The sequence below is a fragment of the Harpia harpyja genome, chromosome 11, assembly GCF_026419915.1.
Source record: "Harpia harpyja isolate bHarHar1 chromosome 11, bHarHar1 primary haplotype, whole genome shotgun sequence".
NCBI lineage: Eukaryota > Metazoa > Chordata > Aves > Accipitriformes > Accipitridae > Harpia > Harpia harpyja.
The window spans coordinates 22,003,088-22,020,099 of record NC_068950.1 but is presented as its reverse complement, the minus strand read 5'-3'; the positions used below and the strand labels follow the sequence as shown (position 1 = coordinate 22,020,099).

General features: G+C 38.0%; 1 protein-coding gene across 9 annotated transcripts in view; it reads left to right on the top strand.

Moving 5' to 3' along the window:
- NTNG1 (netrin G1) overlaps positions 1 to 16,191 on the top strand; it is a 168,659-nt gene extending 152,468 nt beyond the window's left edge. For all 9 annotated transcript variants that reach the window (XM_052801118.1, XM_052801121.1, XM_052801120.1 and 6 more), the window contains one exon: positions 14,961 to 16,191. In XM_052801118.1, coding sequence (XP_052657078.1) covers positions 14,961 to 15,187 — 227 coding nt within the window. In that variant the 3' untranslated portion in view covers positions 15,188 to 16,191. The remainder of the gene's footprint in view (positions 1 to 14,960) is intronic.
- The last annotated feature ends 821 nt before the right edge of the window (positions 16,192 to 17,012 follow it).

The following is a 17,012-nucleotide window of genomic DNA, read 5'->3' as shown; positions in this document are numbered from 1 at the left end:
ATTCTTGCACTTCATAACTGCTAGGTTATAAGGAGCTCAACCATCATCTCTTTGGAGGAGGAATTCTCCCTTCAGTAGTTATTTAGGTTAGCCTTAAGAAATAGCACCAAGCAGCTATAGGTCAGGGATACACAAGGGCTACAATCAAAAGAGCTACCAGCTTTGTTACCCACATACGCTAACCAGTCCCCATTTCCGCTGACAGGTGCGGGAGGAACAAATGCCTCCAGTATCCTCAGTACAGAAATAGCTGTCCATAGGAGATAGTTCAGCAGGGTGTTCTGTTAATGAGATGCTGCATCACTGAGCTCTGAATGTTACACATACTTTAAGTCAGAAATGAACTTCCCTTTTAAGCCAGAAGATCCTTGAAATAGGACTCTTACTTTGAAGAGTTTAGAATTTAATCTCCAAGGAGAGTAAAGAGTTTCACCACATGTAGCTCTTTCTTTAAAGAGCTGAAGCTGCATTTTGATAGTGAGGCAATAAGCACTGACTAGTGTCCAAGGAGAACAAGTTATTCTCACAAGGTTCAAAAACCTGGCTTACTTGCTACTGATTTCAAGAACAGGAGAATCCCACAATGAGATTTAAACTGGGGCCATTAGTGCAAGGAAATTCATATTGAGCGCAAACATAGCATCCTTAAATCAGCCCCATTATGTTGACATTATGCAGCAAAGTGCAGCGCTCTGCAAGGAGGCTTCAGTTCTCAGAAAAAGCATCCTATTCCACATATCTTTACAGACAGCTTACAACAGTGTATTACAACACAAATGTCTTAAAAATTGAGCCAGATGTTTTGGAATGCCTCAAATTACATATGCACACATGCCATTTGGTACACAACTGTGGAGAAACGTGAAAGGCTGCATGCACACAGCATAACTTCTGCAAAGGTTTGAAAATTTGGGTCAAGATTTACACCACCTATCAAAATAAAGCCATGTACTGCTATAATTTTTCTGCAACAACCTGAGAGCTTTGCTAGTTCATGCAAAACCATTACTGATTTAAAACACAGCTGAGAAGATCCTAGAGAAGTGTACTCCAGTTATATCTTCTCTTTTATTCAGTGGCAACATGAGAACTTAGCAATGATGCTGCAGCCCACGCTGCTCTGCACCATTAGAAGACCTTGACTGGTTTGCAAATACAAAACACTGAGCCAGCTAAGATGTGTTGAGCACCTCCCTCACCTCCTCCCACCCATCCTGGCTTTGGCTCAAACCCCACTGTTCCAGTTCCAACCACTTCCCTTTAGCACTAATTTTTCTCTTTTAGCTTAGCAGCTACTCATTCTGTAGCTTTCTTGCAGTCTTCAGAAAACCATCATCCCACTCAGATCTGCCATGTTACCACTTAAGAAATGCTGTCTCAAACAGGCAGCATAAAATCTTTGCATTTCACACTCCTCTCATGCTCTCACTTCACTGGGCCTGTGTTTCAAACCCAAGCAGGAACCACACCGGAGTCTGCTGCCCAAGGTGACACGTCTCTGCAGAGGTTGGCCTTACGTGCTGGCTAGCTGTGCTGGCCATGTGGCTTCATGGAGCAGGAGGAGGCTTGGTGTTTAGCCTCAGTGTTTGACCCCTCACAAGGGTCCAGGCGTAGGCCAGTTCTACAAAAAGTCATCCTACCTGGAATTACAGCCTTTTCTCATCCTCCAGTATCACGTGCACCCATCAGTCGGCACTCTACACAGGTGTACAGCAAACACCAGCTCCCTCCATAGGAGGCAATGTAAAGGAATACACACAGTTCTGGAGGAGTTGTGGTTGGAGAAGCCAAACTTCCATCGTAATCACTGTCAAGGCTGCTGAAAGAGGACAAGCATGTGACAGGAGTTGTGGGGGTTCAGGTTATGTCAGGTAGGGGTATGCAAGGGGGATGGCTGGGGGCAGAGGACAGGACTGGACCCAAAGAGATAAACTTTCAGGAAATACGGCTTCATCATCCAAATTCTAGTTAGCAGAAATCTGTTTCCAGTTTCTCTGAGAGTTCTACAAAGAAATGTACTCAGGCATTATGTTTTAAAAGAATATACATTTTCTAGAAGTACATTTTCATAAAAATTGAGCATTTCTTGTGTGACCCTTACTTCTCTAAACCAAAGGTGAGTATATGAGTTTGTAACTCTCTTATATGCACAGCTTCTCAGGAGCATGAGAAAATGACCAAGGTCGTGGCTTTTCAGTCTTAAGTGTGAGTGGAAGACTTTTTGAGTAACACAATTATTTTGTTTCATCATGAAGTTTAAGGGTATTGATACAATATATCTTCACTAATATATAACACACTGGTCATAGACTAATTTATTTTGTCTAGATTAATGAAGATATCTTTGTTTTTTTCAACTCTGGCATGACTTGACAATCTAAAAATTGGAGAAAATAATTTTAAATAAAATAAAGCAAGTACTTTGAAGTGAAATCATATTTTGCAGTTATCTATTCCTTGAGGATCTCAGGTTATTTCAGTTGTCACTAATAATTAAATTTTAACACCTTTGTGCGTCAGGACTGGTAAACAAATATAAGTATGTTAATCAGCATGTCAAAAGTAATGCAAGAACCATATAAAGCACAAAGGGAAACAGTTCTTACTCATTAGAGTCTTTTACTCCAGACTTTTTAATATCCTGAATTATCCTAACATTTTGTCATAGTAAGCAATATCAACATCCATGTTTAGAGGCATTATCTTTAGCTCATATGCGTGTAGAAAGAACTTTTCAGACATTAGCCCAAACAAACACATGTTGAGTGCTCTCTTTCTAAGTCTAAGCCAGGTCTATTGTTATTCAGATGTTTTCTACATTCTAGCAAAACTGTAGAGTTGATAAAATGGGATTAGTGCAATCCTGTTACTATTGCAGTAACTTAGTAGTAGTAGCCTGTATAATAATATTGTGAAAAATATGTAGGTTGCCTGTATGCAGTCTTCATCTGTATTGGTCAATGTGTGATAATGAATTATGAATTCTAACTGCATACTTACCAAAACATCGCTTTTGAAAAGACAAATAAATAATCAGAGGCCTTGAAATTTTGTTAGGAGGCAATATAATTAGATAAACAAAGACAGTTATTTTGTGTTTTGGTGTGAGCATCTTTTGGACATTTTTGCTGAATTATGTGATACTATAAGTCAGTTTAAAAAGTGTTTTCAGCTAAAACACTGCCAAAGTCCATCATATCAGTTACACCTGTGTAGCACATTGCAGAAAAACTAGTGTGCCTGAAGAGGATTGTGTTGGAGAGCAAGCATCTATTATCTGTGTTTTCCCATCTAATGGCTGCTCTGTCATGAAGATAAATGCACAATGATACCTAGAGCAAGTCTGTGTGTAGCAATAAATATCATTGATGAAAACTATCGTGAAGCAGCTAATAGCTTTAATCATTTGATACATTAATTTATTAGTTCCCATTTTTGCTGAGTGCTACATGCCAGCTGTTTGAGTCATCTTATTGATATTCTGATGAAAAGAATAGGAAAGTAAAGCATTACACCAATTAAAACCCCACTTACAGGCGAGCGTATTATCATCCAGTATATCTCAGAAAGGAATTATAAGAATCTGCCTGTTGAGTGTCATTTTTTAATTTTACTGTAATAATTAAAAATAGACAATAACGGATAATATTTTTAAAGGCCAAGATAAAGCAGAGGGGATTAAAAAAAATTTGCAAATCTACTGTATTCCCGATATACAAATATGAAGCTGCTAAAGTTCTGACTGGTGAGATTAGAAGGAGGTACATACATGACATCGGTATTTGTAATTGTCAGAGTATTTAAACATCTTATGCAATTGCATATGACACTTAAGTTGACAAGATTGCATATTCCTTTTTTAAACTTTATAGTTTATAAGCCTTTTTATAGCTAAGAGTCTCCAAACTCCCTTGGAAACAGTAATCAACTCTGCTGTTGCATTTATCTAATCAACAGTGCAATCTAGTAAATAGAACTGGAATTCACAGGACCTGCATTCATTCCCTCCTTTTGTTAGCATAGGCAAATCATTTGACTTTCCTTGGCATCAGCTTCTTCATTGTTCACTGGCAATAACAACTCTTACTCTGAAGAGCTTTGAGACACCTACAGGGCAGTGTTTTTATCCCCATTCTAGAGCTAGCTCAACAAAAGCACTCTGAAGCATTTCATCCACGTTCAAACAATAAATCAATGTAATTTCAGAAAGAAGATCTCCTGATTCCCAGAATTGTTGCTTTAACAAAAAAAAAAATTCCTTCACATTTCATATGCTTTGTAGGAACTATATAAATGTTTTACCTTTACCTTTGCATTGTAACTAATGTTCATATAAACTCTGAATGTTCATCTTCTGAGAGATTCTACGCCATATACTTTGCACATTGGTGCTTTTGTCTCCTATAGCAGATTATTATCCTAGCATCTTAAGTGCCTCTGTTTAGAAAAATGCACGCAAGAGGAATATGTAATGACATAGAAACTTGGCTTTACCTTTACTTGTGGTCACTGTGACATAGCTGATTGTAAGTCACACGTAAGTGTGACTCGCTTTTTTTAGTTACATACCCATCCCATTTTAATATCTTTGATATGTATGATCGTGTAAAGATTGCCGATGCTTCCATTACAAATGCTATTTTACATAGTTTAGAAGTTGATCATAACATATATTTCCAGTAGATCTTGTCACTAATTTTTCAAAATGCCCCATGCAATTGGCTTTAAGCCAAAGTAGCAAGAAGAAAGTTTGCAACATCCAAATTTAGATCACAAATAACTTTAGAATAGCAGTGTTCAAAATTTAACTTGACATGAATATAACATCTTCTGTGTAAAAAAATAAATACAACTAAGTCTGCTTTAAAAAAATAGCCATTACAATGCAAAATTATTACTTTGATTTCAAAGATTTTTTCTACACAATGTTTGCTATACACAGCAAGTATTGTAAAATAAAATTTGCAGAACCAACCTTACTCCATCTGAGTAATACTAAACTGATTATTAAAAATTTAGCTCTTTCTTAACACTAAAACCAGGACATATGTTATTAAGCTACAAAAACTATGCTGCTTTGGGCAATAAAAACTTTAAATAACTCATTAGTCTCCTCTTCTTTATCAAACACATCATGAACGCTTTTGCTCAAATTGCCAGAGAGTACAGACACATTCACAAATGTATCATATATTTGCGGAGCAAAAAATTAGGAGAGAATAATTTTTTTTAAATACTGTCATTAAGTAACATAAGATTATGATTTAATCTTAAATTTCTCACTCAGCAGCTCTCTAAAATAATTTTAAGTTTTGTCTGCAAGGACCTTAAGGATCCAGGGCCATGCAGATGTTTTGAGGAATACCAATACGTCCAATATTTGTCCTCAGATTAGTACTATTGTGGAATTAATGTCATTATTAATAGAAGCCACCGGCGCATTCTCTCACTCACTCTCTTCCCCCCTTCCCTAAAAAAATTTTGGAAAATAATTATTAGAATAATTCTAATCCCCTAAATCATTAGGGAATATTTTCAGTTGTGATTATCTTCTCTGGTTTTGCTGCCAAATAAAGTACTAAGTGTGGGGGACTATTTCATGGGTTTTGAATGTCTTCTAATGCAGCATTCATTGGGAAGAGTGGCAGGAAGAGAAACTTTTGTCTTTGTAAACAGAGAGAAATTATTTGCGTTCCATGGTGTCCAAAACATTGCAAGTCAAACACCCTAGCAGCTATGGAGGCAGGAACATTCAGCCTGTTACATAATTCATAATCATGTATTTGAATTGCTGACCTTTGCACACTCCTGCTTTGGTTTGCTCTGCAGGCTTTCTCCTGCCTTTCTGTGCTTTGTAAAAGCGATTCTTGTTGCAGGTCTGTTGAATAGCTCTTGGGAGCTTTTTAAGAAAATACTGTTCTCACGCTTGAACCTGAAAATGCTGCTGTTCAGGCAAGGCCATCCTGCTAGCTTTTTGGACAGGACTGAACTGCCTGACCGTAGGTGTCTAGTGCCACTGCTCAGGAGCAACGGCGGTCGGTGATTCCACAAGGAGACAGCAAGCCAGGAGCAGGAGGTGGCTGGTGTGGGGGAAGGGGAATGGGGGGCGGCAGGGCAGGGAGCTGCCCGGAGGGTCCCTCCCGCAGCACCCACGCCAGGCAAGCAGAGCGGCGCTGGTGGCAGTACCAGGGCCAGTCGCGGCCTGCAGGCTGCCAGACGAGCCTCTCCCGCGGCGGCGGGTCTGCGGTCGCACCGGGAAGTCAAACGTGCAAGGCCAGGGTGGGCCGAGGCCAGCAGGTCCCTCGGGCGAGGGCCAAGGCGCGGGCTGGAGTTCAGATGCGCTCCCAGGCTGGGGGGCAGAGGGTGCTCGAGCGGATGCCTCACAGGAGGCTTTTCGCAGCTCCTGCTCACAGCTCGGGGGTTTCCCCACAGCTGCACCTGGGTCAGAGCAGACCTCGAACACAGGCAGGGAAGCCACGCATGGCCGGATGCAGAGCCTGCAGGCAGCAGGCACAGCCTGCCTCAGGCGCCCAGGGCTCCAACCGCTGCCTGAGGCAGGCAGGCAGGCATCCCCCAGCAGGCCTCCTGCCACCACTCCCACAAGCCTAAATCTCTCACAGGTCTTACGACGTACCTGCCTGCTCCGCGCAAATGTCTGAAATGCCCTCTGGCACCTCTAATGGCGGTAGCTGCTTGTATTTAGGGAACCACATCTCACCCTCCAACTGGTCATGGGGCCTTCTGATGACCCCGTCGTCTTCTGTGTCTGAGGAGTTTTAGTGCTTAGCCAGTTTTTATTGATAGTGGTTACATCCAAACCCTGACCTTGCTGTTGGCACTAGGAAGAAAAAAAAAAAAAAAAACCAACCCAAAACACCCCCCCTGTACTTTCAATTGCTTCTCATTGTAGTTAAGGAAAGAGAAGACAGATCATGTAAGAATGTTCATTTATCCCCAGGAAGATAGAAATAACAGCACTGCAGCTTACAGCTTTTCAAGTGGAATATGAATAATGGGGGTATGTAGTCCCTTTTGAGCAACTAAAGCTATGATGTAGTTTATTGCTCTCCTGAGAGTACCCTAAAATATGATAAGAGTCATACCAATTCAGTGGTGCTCCTCCATAAGCAAAGCAATTAAAAGAATGGGGAAATTTTTCTCCCCCACTTTGGGGATCATCCTCTTTTGGAGAAGTATAAAATTGGAAGCATCAAAATCAGAAAACTGAAAGGTTAATCAATCATTTTCTGAAACCGAGGAAGATTGGAAGGTATTATCTCAACCACAATTCTTAGATAACTAAATCTGGATTTGGTTTCAGCCATTTTAACAAGCAATCTTGTGTTGTTTGTGCCAAAGCTACTATGGCTCCTCTATCATCAATTCCAAAATTCAGTTCTCTCCCTTGTCCTCTTGACAGATTTGATGTATTTCTTCTCATTATCTTTTATTAATTAAATCCAGGGATTTTAGATTAAGAATAGAGATGGAAAATGAGAAAGCACAGACACAACCTGTGAAATAGAGTAACTTTCTACCTCTGCTATCCTTATACCATGGTTAAAATAAAATCTGTTCTGTAGAGGATTTTGCACTTTCAGTAGTGAAACCTAATCAACTATGCTTACCCATGTGGATGCTAGGATAAATTTGTATCTATTTACAGGAGAGAGGAATCACCATCCGTTCTGCAGCTGTGCACTGGGGAGAACTCTGAATAGTAGCTGCATCTTCTTGTAGAAACTCTGAAGATTTCTGCAACTTGATCAGAACTGGCTTAGCTTTGAAGTGAGAATTGAGCAGAAAGAACAGAAATTACATGTAGGCAAACAATCTAAAAATTCTACCAGAAGTTTTCAGCAAACACAGTACCTCCACTACCCACCTATTCATTTACTGTCTGATAACTTAATAAAACTGGTTTGATTAAAAAATCATCATTTCAATTGTGCCTCTAATGGGCATTTCTAAGACAAGTCAAGATGGAGATGTCTGCCTTTAGAAACCACTCTCACTTGGTCAATGTTTATTTCCTTGTATTGTTGGCAATATAATTAATCACAACATTGTTTCAACTTTGCACTGGAGATCTTTGTGTTAATGTTTGTCACTTTATGACTGGAGTTTTGACACAGTAAGATATGCTTTAGGCTTGTACTTGTCTACACTGATTTATTTTGTCTTAACTTCAGAATGTGCCTTGGTGGTTAAGCACAAACCAGTTTTCCTCTCATGCTATCAAAGCATCTATCTTGTCTTGATTTGACAGTATCCTAAGATAGTTTCACTGATCCTACTACAGCAAATGTTGAATTAGTGTCACTTCAAAAAAACAAATCATTATGAATCTCTCATTCAAAAGAGCAATAGCTCTTTTTTGTATCAGGCATGTCTGTGGTTCAAAACCACTGAAGAAATCTGATCAACACTGACGTGTATTCATGGTAGCAAAATACTTAAAAACCATTTGGCAGCAACTGTAACTGGTAACAATAAATTAAATTCTAATAATAACCTAACAGTAGATCTAATTGGCAGACAGGCAGGGGGACAAATCTAAGTGACAAAACCTTCAAGTCAGTTGTTAGTGACCGGTTATTCAAATGAGTAAGATACTTAAGTTATGAAAATTTGAGGTTTTGTCATGTGCTGTGCAACACTAATTGTAATAGCAATACTTGTAACCTTTCAGAAGAAGCCTGACTACTTGGAAGTTTTTCCCCATGCCCTTATATCCTCATTCCTAATACTTACTTTATTATATGGGTGAAATCTCATGAGTCAGTGGGCTCCACATAGAGATCTTTAACACCTAACAAGTATATATTGTATTTTTAGGATTGTTTCCAAATAATGGAAATAATCTGTTGTTGCTAACTTTGGCAATTCGAAAATATTTTGATTGTGGTCACTTATGTTCTGAAACAACTGGAAACAATTTTAAACCTTTGCAGTTGAATGAGGCTAAGTGTTTTGCATTCCCCAACTCCATTAATATCTATTTGACAAATTGTGGGAAAAATATTACTAACACCTTCACGACTGCAGAGGTTTTCTTGTGCATGTTTGCTGTATTTATGTGTAGATGTACATATTCTTATTAGGCATACACACACAAGCCTCCTCATTTGTTGCAATTTCTTTTACCTTCTGTGATTGTTTTTACTTTTTATTGATTAAATGATCATATTTTTAGAGAATGCATGTTAATTACAGAATCTTTATAGTATTCATAGGAACTAATTCTGTATTTTACAAGAAATCGCTTGTGCTTGGCCTCAATTTACTGAACTTATTGAAACCTCCTAATTTTTTCATGTCATTTCAATGTGCTGTTCACAGCTCTCTATATATAGACAACCACTGCATATATTGAAGCTACCTATGAACATCATTACTGAAAACAAGGGTTTCACTATGCTTGGTTTATTACTCACTTATTATGCCGAGACAGAATATTCTGTTAGCACGTGTGCTGAAAACTTCCTCATAAATGAATTCAGGTAACATTCTTTACTAGATAAGACATACCAAGGAAACATATGCATTAGAGAAAGAAAATAGCCAAGAATAATTTCTTCAGCCACGAGACCTGCATGCTTTCAAAGTTATGAATAATGGGTGGAAGCCAAGGTCAAAAAATTCTCGTGATTTCAGTAGTGCCATTCACACAAACTACTGACAAACAGTATGGAAAATTCACTGCAGCAGAAGTAGGGTCAAAGCTTGCATCGCTGCTTTAGAATAGACCAAAATGTTGTGTAATATATTCAGAGCTGTCAGCTCACCAACCTGTCCAGGGACTATAATACTCATGATCTGGGAGACAAAAAAGGACAAAAGTGAAGAGATGGTTTTAAAAAGAGAGGGAGAGAGAAGGCTGCAACAAATGATAACACAAAAAGAGCACACTGCAGAAAAATAGTGATGGGAGAGATCATACAAAGCGCTGCTTGAAATGAAAGACTTCAGAATTCAAGAAAGGAAGCAAGGCCCTCTAATAAAAAGTTTCCTTTCTGTGACTTTATCATTAATGGTCTTTATGCTGTTCCCACAAACAATGAAAATTTCATAATGAATCCAGATTTTGATGCAGAAAGTGAAGACCACCTACCCCAGATCAAAAAAGGTGTCCTTTTGAATACGTTCATTTCTTTCTTTTAAGTCAATAGCCTGTCCTTTCTCATATTCATGTGGCTGACCCACCTGAATAGAATGTTACTGTAGGCAAGCTGTACAAAAATTAAGGTAGCACAAAGAAAGGTACAAAAGGTATTTTCTCCCCTCTTGGATGGCCTTCAGGAAAGACAGGAGGCTAAAATAAACTGTGCTTAAGTCCAATAGCATATTGTTTTTCTGTCTGAGCAGTAGGCAGACCAAAAGCCCTGTGCATGTGCTCTGAAGTTGCCCACAGTAACCAGAAAGAAGTCAACAGCACAATGCTGTGCCTGAGGTGGCCCTTCAGATCAAAGAGAACGAGGCTTGCGTTTGTGTTACTGTGTCTATATTGCTGCTTCAGAACTAAAATCAGCCACAGTTGTCTATCCCTTTTCTTTCAAGAAGCTGCAATGGTATTAAAGTTGAGTTTTGGACAAACTCAGAAATTTTTGTGTATTATTCAGATTTGAACATTTAAGAGGAAAGTAGACATTTTTCAAATAACTATGCTACTCTCAATATATTCCATTAAATACTCAATATAAATTCTATGAATCACTAGCACATCACTCATCCCTTGAACTGCTTGAGTTGGTTGAAAGACTGGATGTTTTCCCCGTTTTCCTTTTTTTTTTATTCCATTTCCAAATGTAATAACATTGGAATTACAAATCAAGAATATTTTGTGACTTGTGGCAAAGCATCTTTCATCATCATTCATAGAGGTCTTATCCTAAAAAAGAGGCTTCAATATTTTATTAATGATTACTTTGGAAAAGATGTTTACATTTTAATTCAAAAATAGTAATATCTCTTACTAACTGCAGGGGTTTGTTGGTTTGGAAGGGGAAGGGGGGGCTGCCCCAAGGACAGAAAAGCTTCAAATATCTATCCATTTTTACATGTGGCTTTTTTCTGTCTCCTTTGTGTAGTGTTTTAAGGATCCCATAATCAGACCATAGCTTAGATTGCAAATTGATGAATTACGCAAATAACATTAAAAATTTTGCTCTGGTTTACTTTAAATATTTCACTTCCCACAGTAGCGCAGATCTGGAGACTGTGCTCAGAAATATGTCCCTGAAAGGCCTGCAAAACTCTCCGGAGCAAATCAGATATCTCTGTTTTCTTTCTTAAATGATCAATTTGATGTCCTGTCTTCTAATTAATGAAGATCTGCCAGACAACCCACAGCTAGTTCAGCCACACAAGTCTTAGTCATGTGTGATTACTTCAGAATTAGTTCTTTTACTTGCATCACTTCTCCGTGTTTCATTCTTTGATCAGAACTTGATACCTGATGCCTTTCAGATTAATTCAAGCTAATTTTTCATTATTGTTACTTTTAATGATGAAGATAAGGCAGAGCTGGTTCAACAGCTTTCAACAGTGGAAGCAACATTTCACTGCTTGGAGTAGAAGAAGGGGCAAGGGCATGGCAGGTAGGAGAAGGTAGGAGGGGTACAACAGGCAGGAAAGCCCCGTATTGCCAGGCTCGCTGCTCCTGCTGCTTGGGGAAACGAAAAGGCCAAGGGCCAAGCACGTGCTGGGGTTCAGCCAGCCCTACCTGCTCCCACCAGCACCAGCTGCAGCAGCTCTCCTTGGGCATCAGCACAAAGCAAGGGGGCTGCAAGGTTCTGCCCCTTCCTGCCCTGCTCAGCAGCTCCCAGGTCACTGCCTTCTCCGAGTAATGCTTAGACCCTCTTCAGAAATAAAATGTCTTATAACGCCTATCCTAGAAAAATACTGTGTTAACGTTTGAAACAACAATTAATATACTTGCCTTGCTTTGGTCCTGGCAGCGTGTCACCTACTTTTGTTTAAGGCAAAAATTTTGTTTTAAATTCCAGTGAAAGTACTTTTCTTTATGCTGCTGATGTGCTACACTCGTTAGCTATAGCTAATCCAATTCCTAAACTGAATAAACATAATCAGTTAATATTAAAGTTTTAAAAGTAATCCTGACCATGCTTTTGGGAAGGTGGAAATGGTATTAGAGTTGGTCAGAATAAAATTAAAACAAAATTGGCAAAAGGAAATAATGGGATTTCATAACATTTTCAGAATTGTTTCATTTAACTTCCAAATCACCACAATTGCTATCTACGTGATACATATAGTGTGTACATGTGTGTGTGCAAGAGCAAGAGATACAAGGACGAAACTAAGAAAGCTGTAAAAATACAGGATTAAAAATTCAAGAATTTTCAGCTACATAGTAATTTGCTGAGAACATGAAAATCTACCTGTTTTTACTTTAATGCAATTCTGTGGGCAAACTTTTAAAAGCATGCAAGAAAAATGAAGGAGAAGCTTTTGATCCATCCCTTCTTTAGAGTGCATTCAAAAAAACTTTAAGAGAAATAAATGGTCTGATTTACAAATCGGCATCTATAACATTGTATCCAGAATTTTGTAGACAGCAATGATTAGAGGCATTTGATAGCATCCTGCATGGGTGTGTCAGGCAGAACAGCCAGCACGTAGCAAAACGCCACTTCAGCCACACATCTCCAGCAGACTGTAACTACAGAGCAGAGTCTGGGCTGGTGGTCTCTGAAAATAAAAGGCTATAGTTGTCAAAGTAATTTTAAAAATAGGAAAGCTAGCGGAAGATAAATTTGTTTTACTGAATACTTGGGAAAATTTGGATAACATGTTCCGAGCCAAACACAAAGTGAAGTATCTCATCTCCTGTTTAAGAAGTGGCATTTAATTAACTATTGAATTCCATTCAATTATTCAAGGCAAACAATGGTCAGTATTGGTGGGGCAGATATTTCACCATTTTCATTGCCTGAACTGTAGGAAGCATCTCAGCAATGAGTAGTCTAGAACAAGCAGATTCGGTAGCTGTACCATCAGATAAAGTATTTTGATTTTGCATATTGATATGGCTAAATATATATAATATGAATAATAAAGTCAGTTTTCAAGATGTATAGCCTCAGTTGTAAGAGATGTAACTCAAATACTGACTTTTAAAATACAGTTTGGTTTTTTTCAGCCTGTTATCATTATAATTTTCTGGGTTGTTAATCTCATCACATTCATTTGGTGGTGATTTACTGTTCTTTGTACAAAATATAAACACTATGTTTTGTAATGTATATATAGAACATTAAAATTCAGACATATGCCTGTCATCAATAATATGTGTTGTTTGTTGTACCTTAATATTCAAATTTTGACATTACAATTCAGAAACCAGACAACAACTTTAAATCCATAGCTCCTAGTTAAAACCCTTGATTGCTAAAGGAATCACTGAAAAAAATTGTTGAACCATTACCTCTCAATTGCATCTATGAGTTTCTAACACATTGCATTATTATTTGGCCCACTTGGATGCAGAACATTAGAAAGCAGTTGTCAGGAAGTCCTTCTAGAGTAAGAAAATTATTTTTCTGAAAGCAAGCCAGGACAGATAAGATTACCAGTAAGGCTGCTGGTGCACAAAATTGGACAGATTTATGTAGGATTGCATCACTTAAGAACATGGACTGTTTCAATTTTAGTTCTCATAATACTTGGGTTGCTTTTAAAAGTAAGTAAATTAACATTTATAAAACTGTACTTTTTTGTAGCAATAAATAGCAATGTTTAAAGTAAAATTAACAATATTTTCCCTATTCTGAATTATTTAGGGTATTTCCAGGCTAAGGTATGCATAAACAGCATATAATGCTGAGACTGCTTCTAAATCAAATAATCTTTTCCCTAATTCTCCAAGTGAAAATTTTTACTGTTACATTCTGCCTAGATAGTAGGTGTAAGATCTTTACTAAAATTGCCACTCCTATGGAAGACAGAGCTGTAATCTAGCACATATTCTGCTAGTGATATGACCTGGAATAAAACACAGATTGACACATTTAAGTAGTATGTTCCTCATATCTCCACATATTTACCCAGTGAAATATTTCATTGGTATTAAGTAATACGAAGTGAAGCTGTCAATTTTTCAGATACGATAATATTATGCAGCTCTAAAACTTTTGCCTGTATTCTTTTCTCTTAATTCTTTTGTCAAATCTGACTTCTGAAGATATTATATCAGGCTACAGTATCTAAGATAGTTTTAAGATGCCAGTTACCCTTGTACCAAAGTAGCAAATCTAATTAAGAAGAAATATTTGATCTGTAATGGAAATAACAACATTATCTTTTATTTCCATATGTATATACCATATGATCCCCATCAAATAGCATGCTGGATTTCCTGCCTGTGCTTGCCTTATCTTTTTTGCGTAATTTTTTCAGGTCATTAATACATGCAGTTCTTGATTATAAAACCCTGCCTTCTCATACAGCTCTTTTTACTTCAGCAAAGCCGTGTTGCATTTTTAACCACTGTTCATGGTTTCCAAAAGCTCCGGATACATTGCCCCTTTCAAATAACACCACACCCACCCACAGTTCCAGTTCAGTAGTAACTATAAAAATGCAGACACTGGCACAAGGCAGGTATTAATATTCATATTATTTTATTATTAGTCATTATTCATATTAATTCATTAATTAATATTATCATAGTCAGTGGTCTGAAGTGAATGATATGGTTCTCCAAGACTACAGCCTAAAAACAAAGGAAAAAAGGATGAGAAAATATCAAATAAAATAAAAAAATTCAAACATGAAGTGTTTAAAAAAACCCCACATCCCCTGTTTACATGGCTCAGGAAGAGGGGGGAGGTAGTGTTTCAATTCTGGTTTCAGTGCAGAGTTTCTCCTGTAGATGAACTTATATTTATTCTGCTTTTCTCCCCCCCACCCCCCACCCCGCCCCCGCTATCTTGCAGCAAACGTATGTGACAATGAACTACTGCATTGCCAGAACGGAGGAACATGCATCAACAACGTGCGATGCCAGTGCCCTCCGGCTTACACTGGCATTTTATGCGAGAAGTTGAAGTGCGAAAGGGACCCAGGAGGCTGCAGCCAAAACTCCGGCCAGGGGCCAATATCACACAGGCCTATCTTACTGCTGACTGCTCTACTAGGAGCAACTGGACTTTGCATATGCTAGACTCTGGATGGTTGATGGCATCACATTCAGGCTGCTTCAAAGGAACATGCCACATGAAAACAAAACAAAACCCAAGCGTTTGCTACTGAAATTTAAGGAGGAAAAGAGAGAGCAAAAATAACCACATACAAACTAAGGAGGCCTAACTGAACTAAGCCATATTAATCAGTTACGGACAGGGCTCTGAGTCAAGACTGTTCACCTCTGACTCGAGGCAAGTTGGCAGCTGCCTATTCTGTCAAGTCAATGCTAGCTGCAAAGCTTACACAGGACTGAAATGGCTTTGACAGCCCCCAGAATGGGAAGAGAATTTAAAAAACACTTGCTATTCCTATATGGTGCGCTACCGTACCTCCACCCAGTGTGTGGACCGACCAAATAAAGGCATTCTTTGCTGTCAGTGCATTGTGGGTATAAGGAAATCTGTAAAAGCTGCCATATTGGCCTGCTTCAGTCCCGAATCCTTTCCAACCTGTGCTTTAGTGAACGTTGCTCTGTAACCCTTGTTGGTTGAAAGATTTCTTTGTCTGATGTTAGTGATGCACATGTGTAACAGCCCCCTCAATAAAACTCAAGCCAGTCATATCCTTGTATACCTTAGCAGCACTGCATCAGTAAGATGCTGTGTTCACCTACTGTACAAGAGTGGCTATAGGACAAAAAGTGTATTTATCCTTTTGTATTCAAATGAAGTTATTTTTCTTGAAATAATGTACAATGTAGATTTTTTGTATTATTGCCTATTTGTGTTACCAGACAATTTGTTAATGTATTTAATTCTAATCAGATAAGAGAAAAATATTACTTTTTATTTAGTCCTTTTCTTTTTCCTTTCATTTAATTGTGCAGAGATTTCTCTGTATGGGCAACGTGCTGGCATCAAAGAATATCAGTTTACATATATAACAAGTGTAATAAGATTCCACCAAAGGACATTCTAAATGTTTTCTTGTTGCTTTAACACTGGAAGATTTCAAAGAATAAAAATTCCTGCATAAACAGTTCCAGGATGATGTATTGCTATTTCTTAAGGCCTTTTTACAAAACAAAAAAAAAATTGATCATTTTACCACCTAGTATGTGGACGAAAAACAAATTCAACAGTGGAAATTGCATCATAACAACCTAACCTGGTTTTATTTTTAGTACTATCATTATTTTTGCAAACAATTTTAAATGTAAAGGACATCATTTGTTTGAGGAAGATGTCATCAAATCCCAAGCTTGGAAAAGGTACGAAAAGTTGAATAGTTCTCATCTTTGTTCTCTCAATTCATCACAGAAATTATTCCAAGGCTAATTTACAAGGTATTACAGAAGCTAGTCTTTAATTCATACCATTTTTGTGGATTCTGGCAGTAATGAAGTAGATATAGCCACAGCTTATATTGTTTCCCCAAAAGCTTCATTAAAATTATATGTTTATATATGTACCAGTCTGCCTAAGAAACTGCAAAAACAGCAGCAATCACAAAAAAGCCAAGATTTAACTTTTAATAAAGTCAAATTTAATATTTAGAAGGAATGTCAAAATATACAGCAGCGAGTAGATAAAAAGTGCTGCTCCAGCAAATAAAATTTGTTTCAAGTATTGCCCAAGGTGCAATAAATTCTTGTTTCTGCCTTTTATTAGGCCAATTACTGAGTGTGACAGAAAAGGATAGCAAGAATAGAGAGGCAAGCCAAAACCATAGCAGTGTTTCAAAGTCCTGGGGAAAAAAAAAAAAAATCAAAAGGTAGCGAGACTGTGTGAATTCATTTCCTGGCAATTTTCATCATAATGGCTATAAATATTTTACCAACTTAATAGTCTAGTATGGAAAAC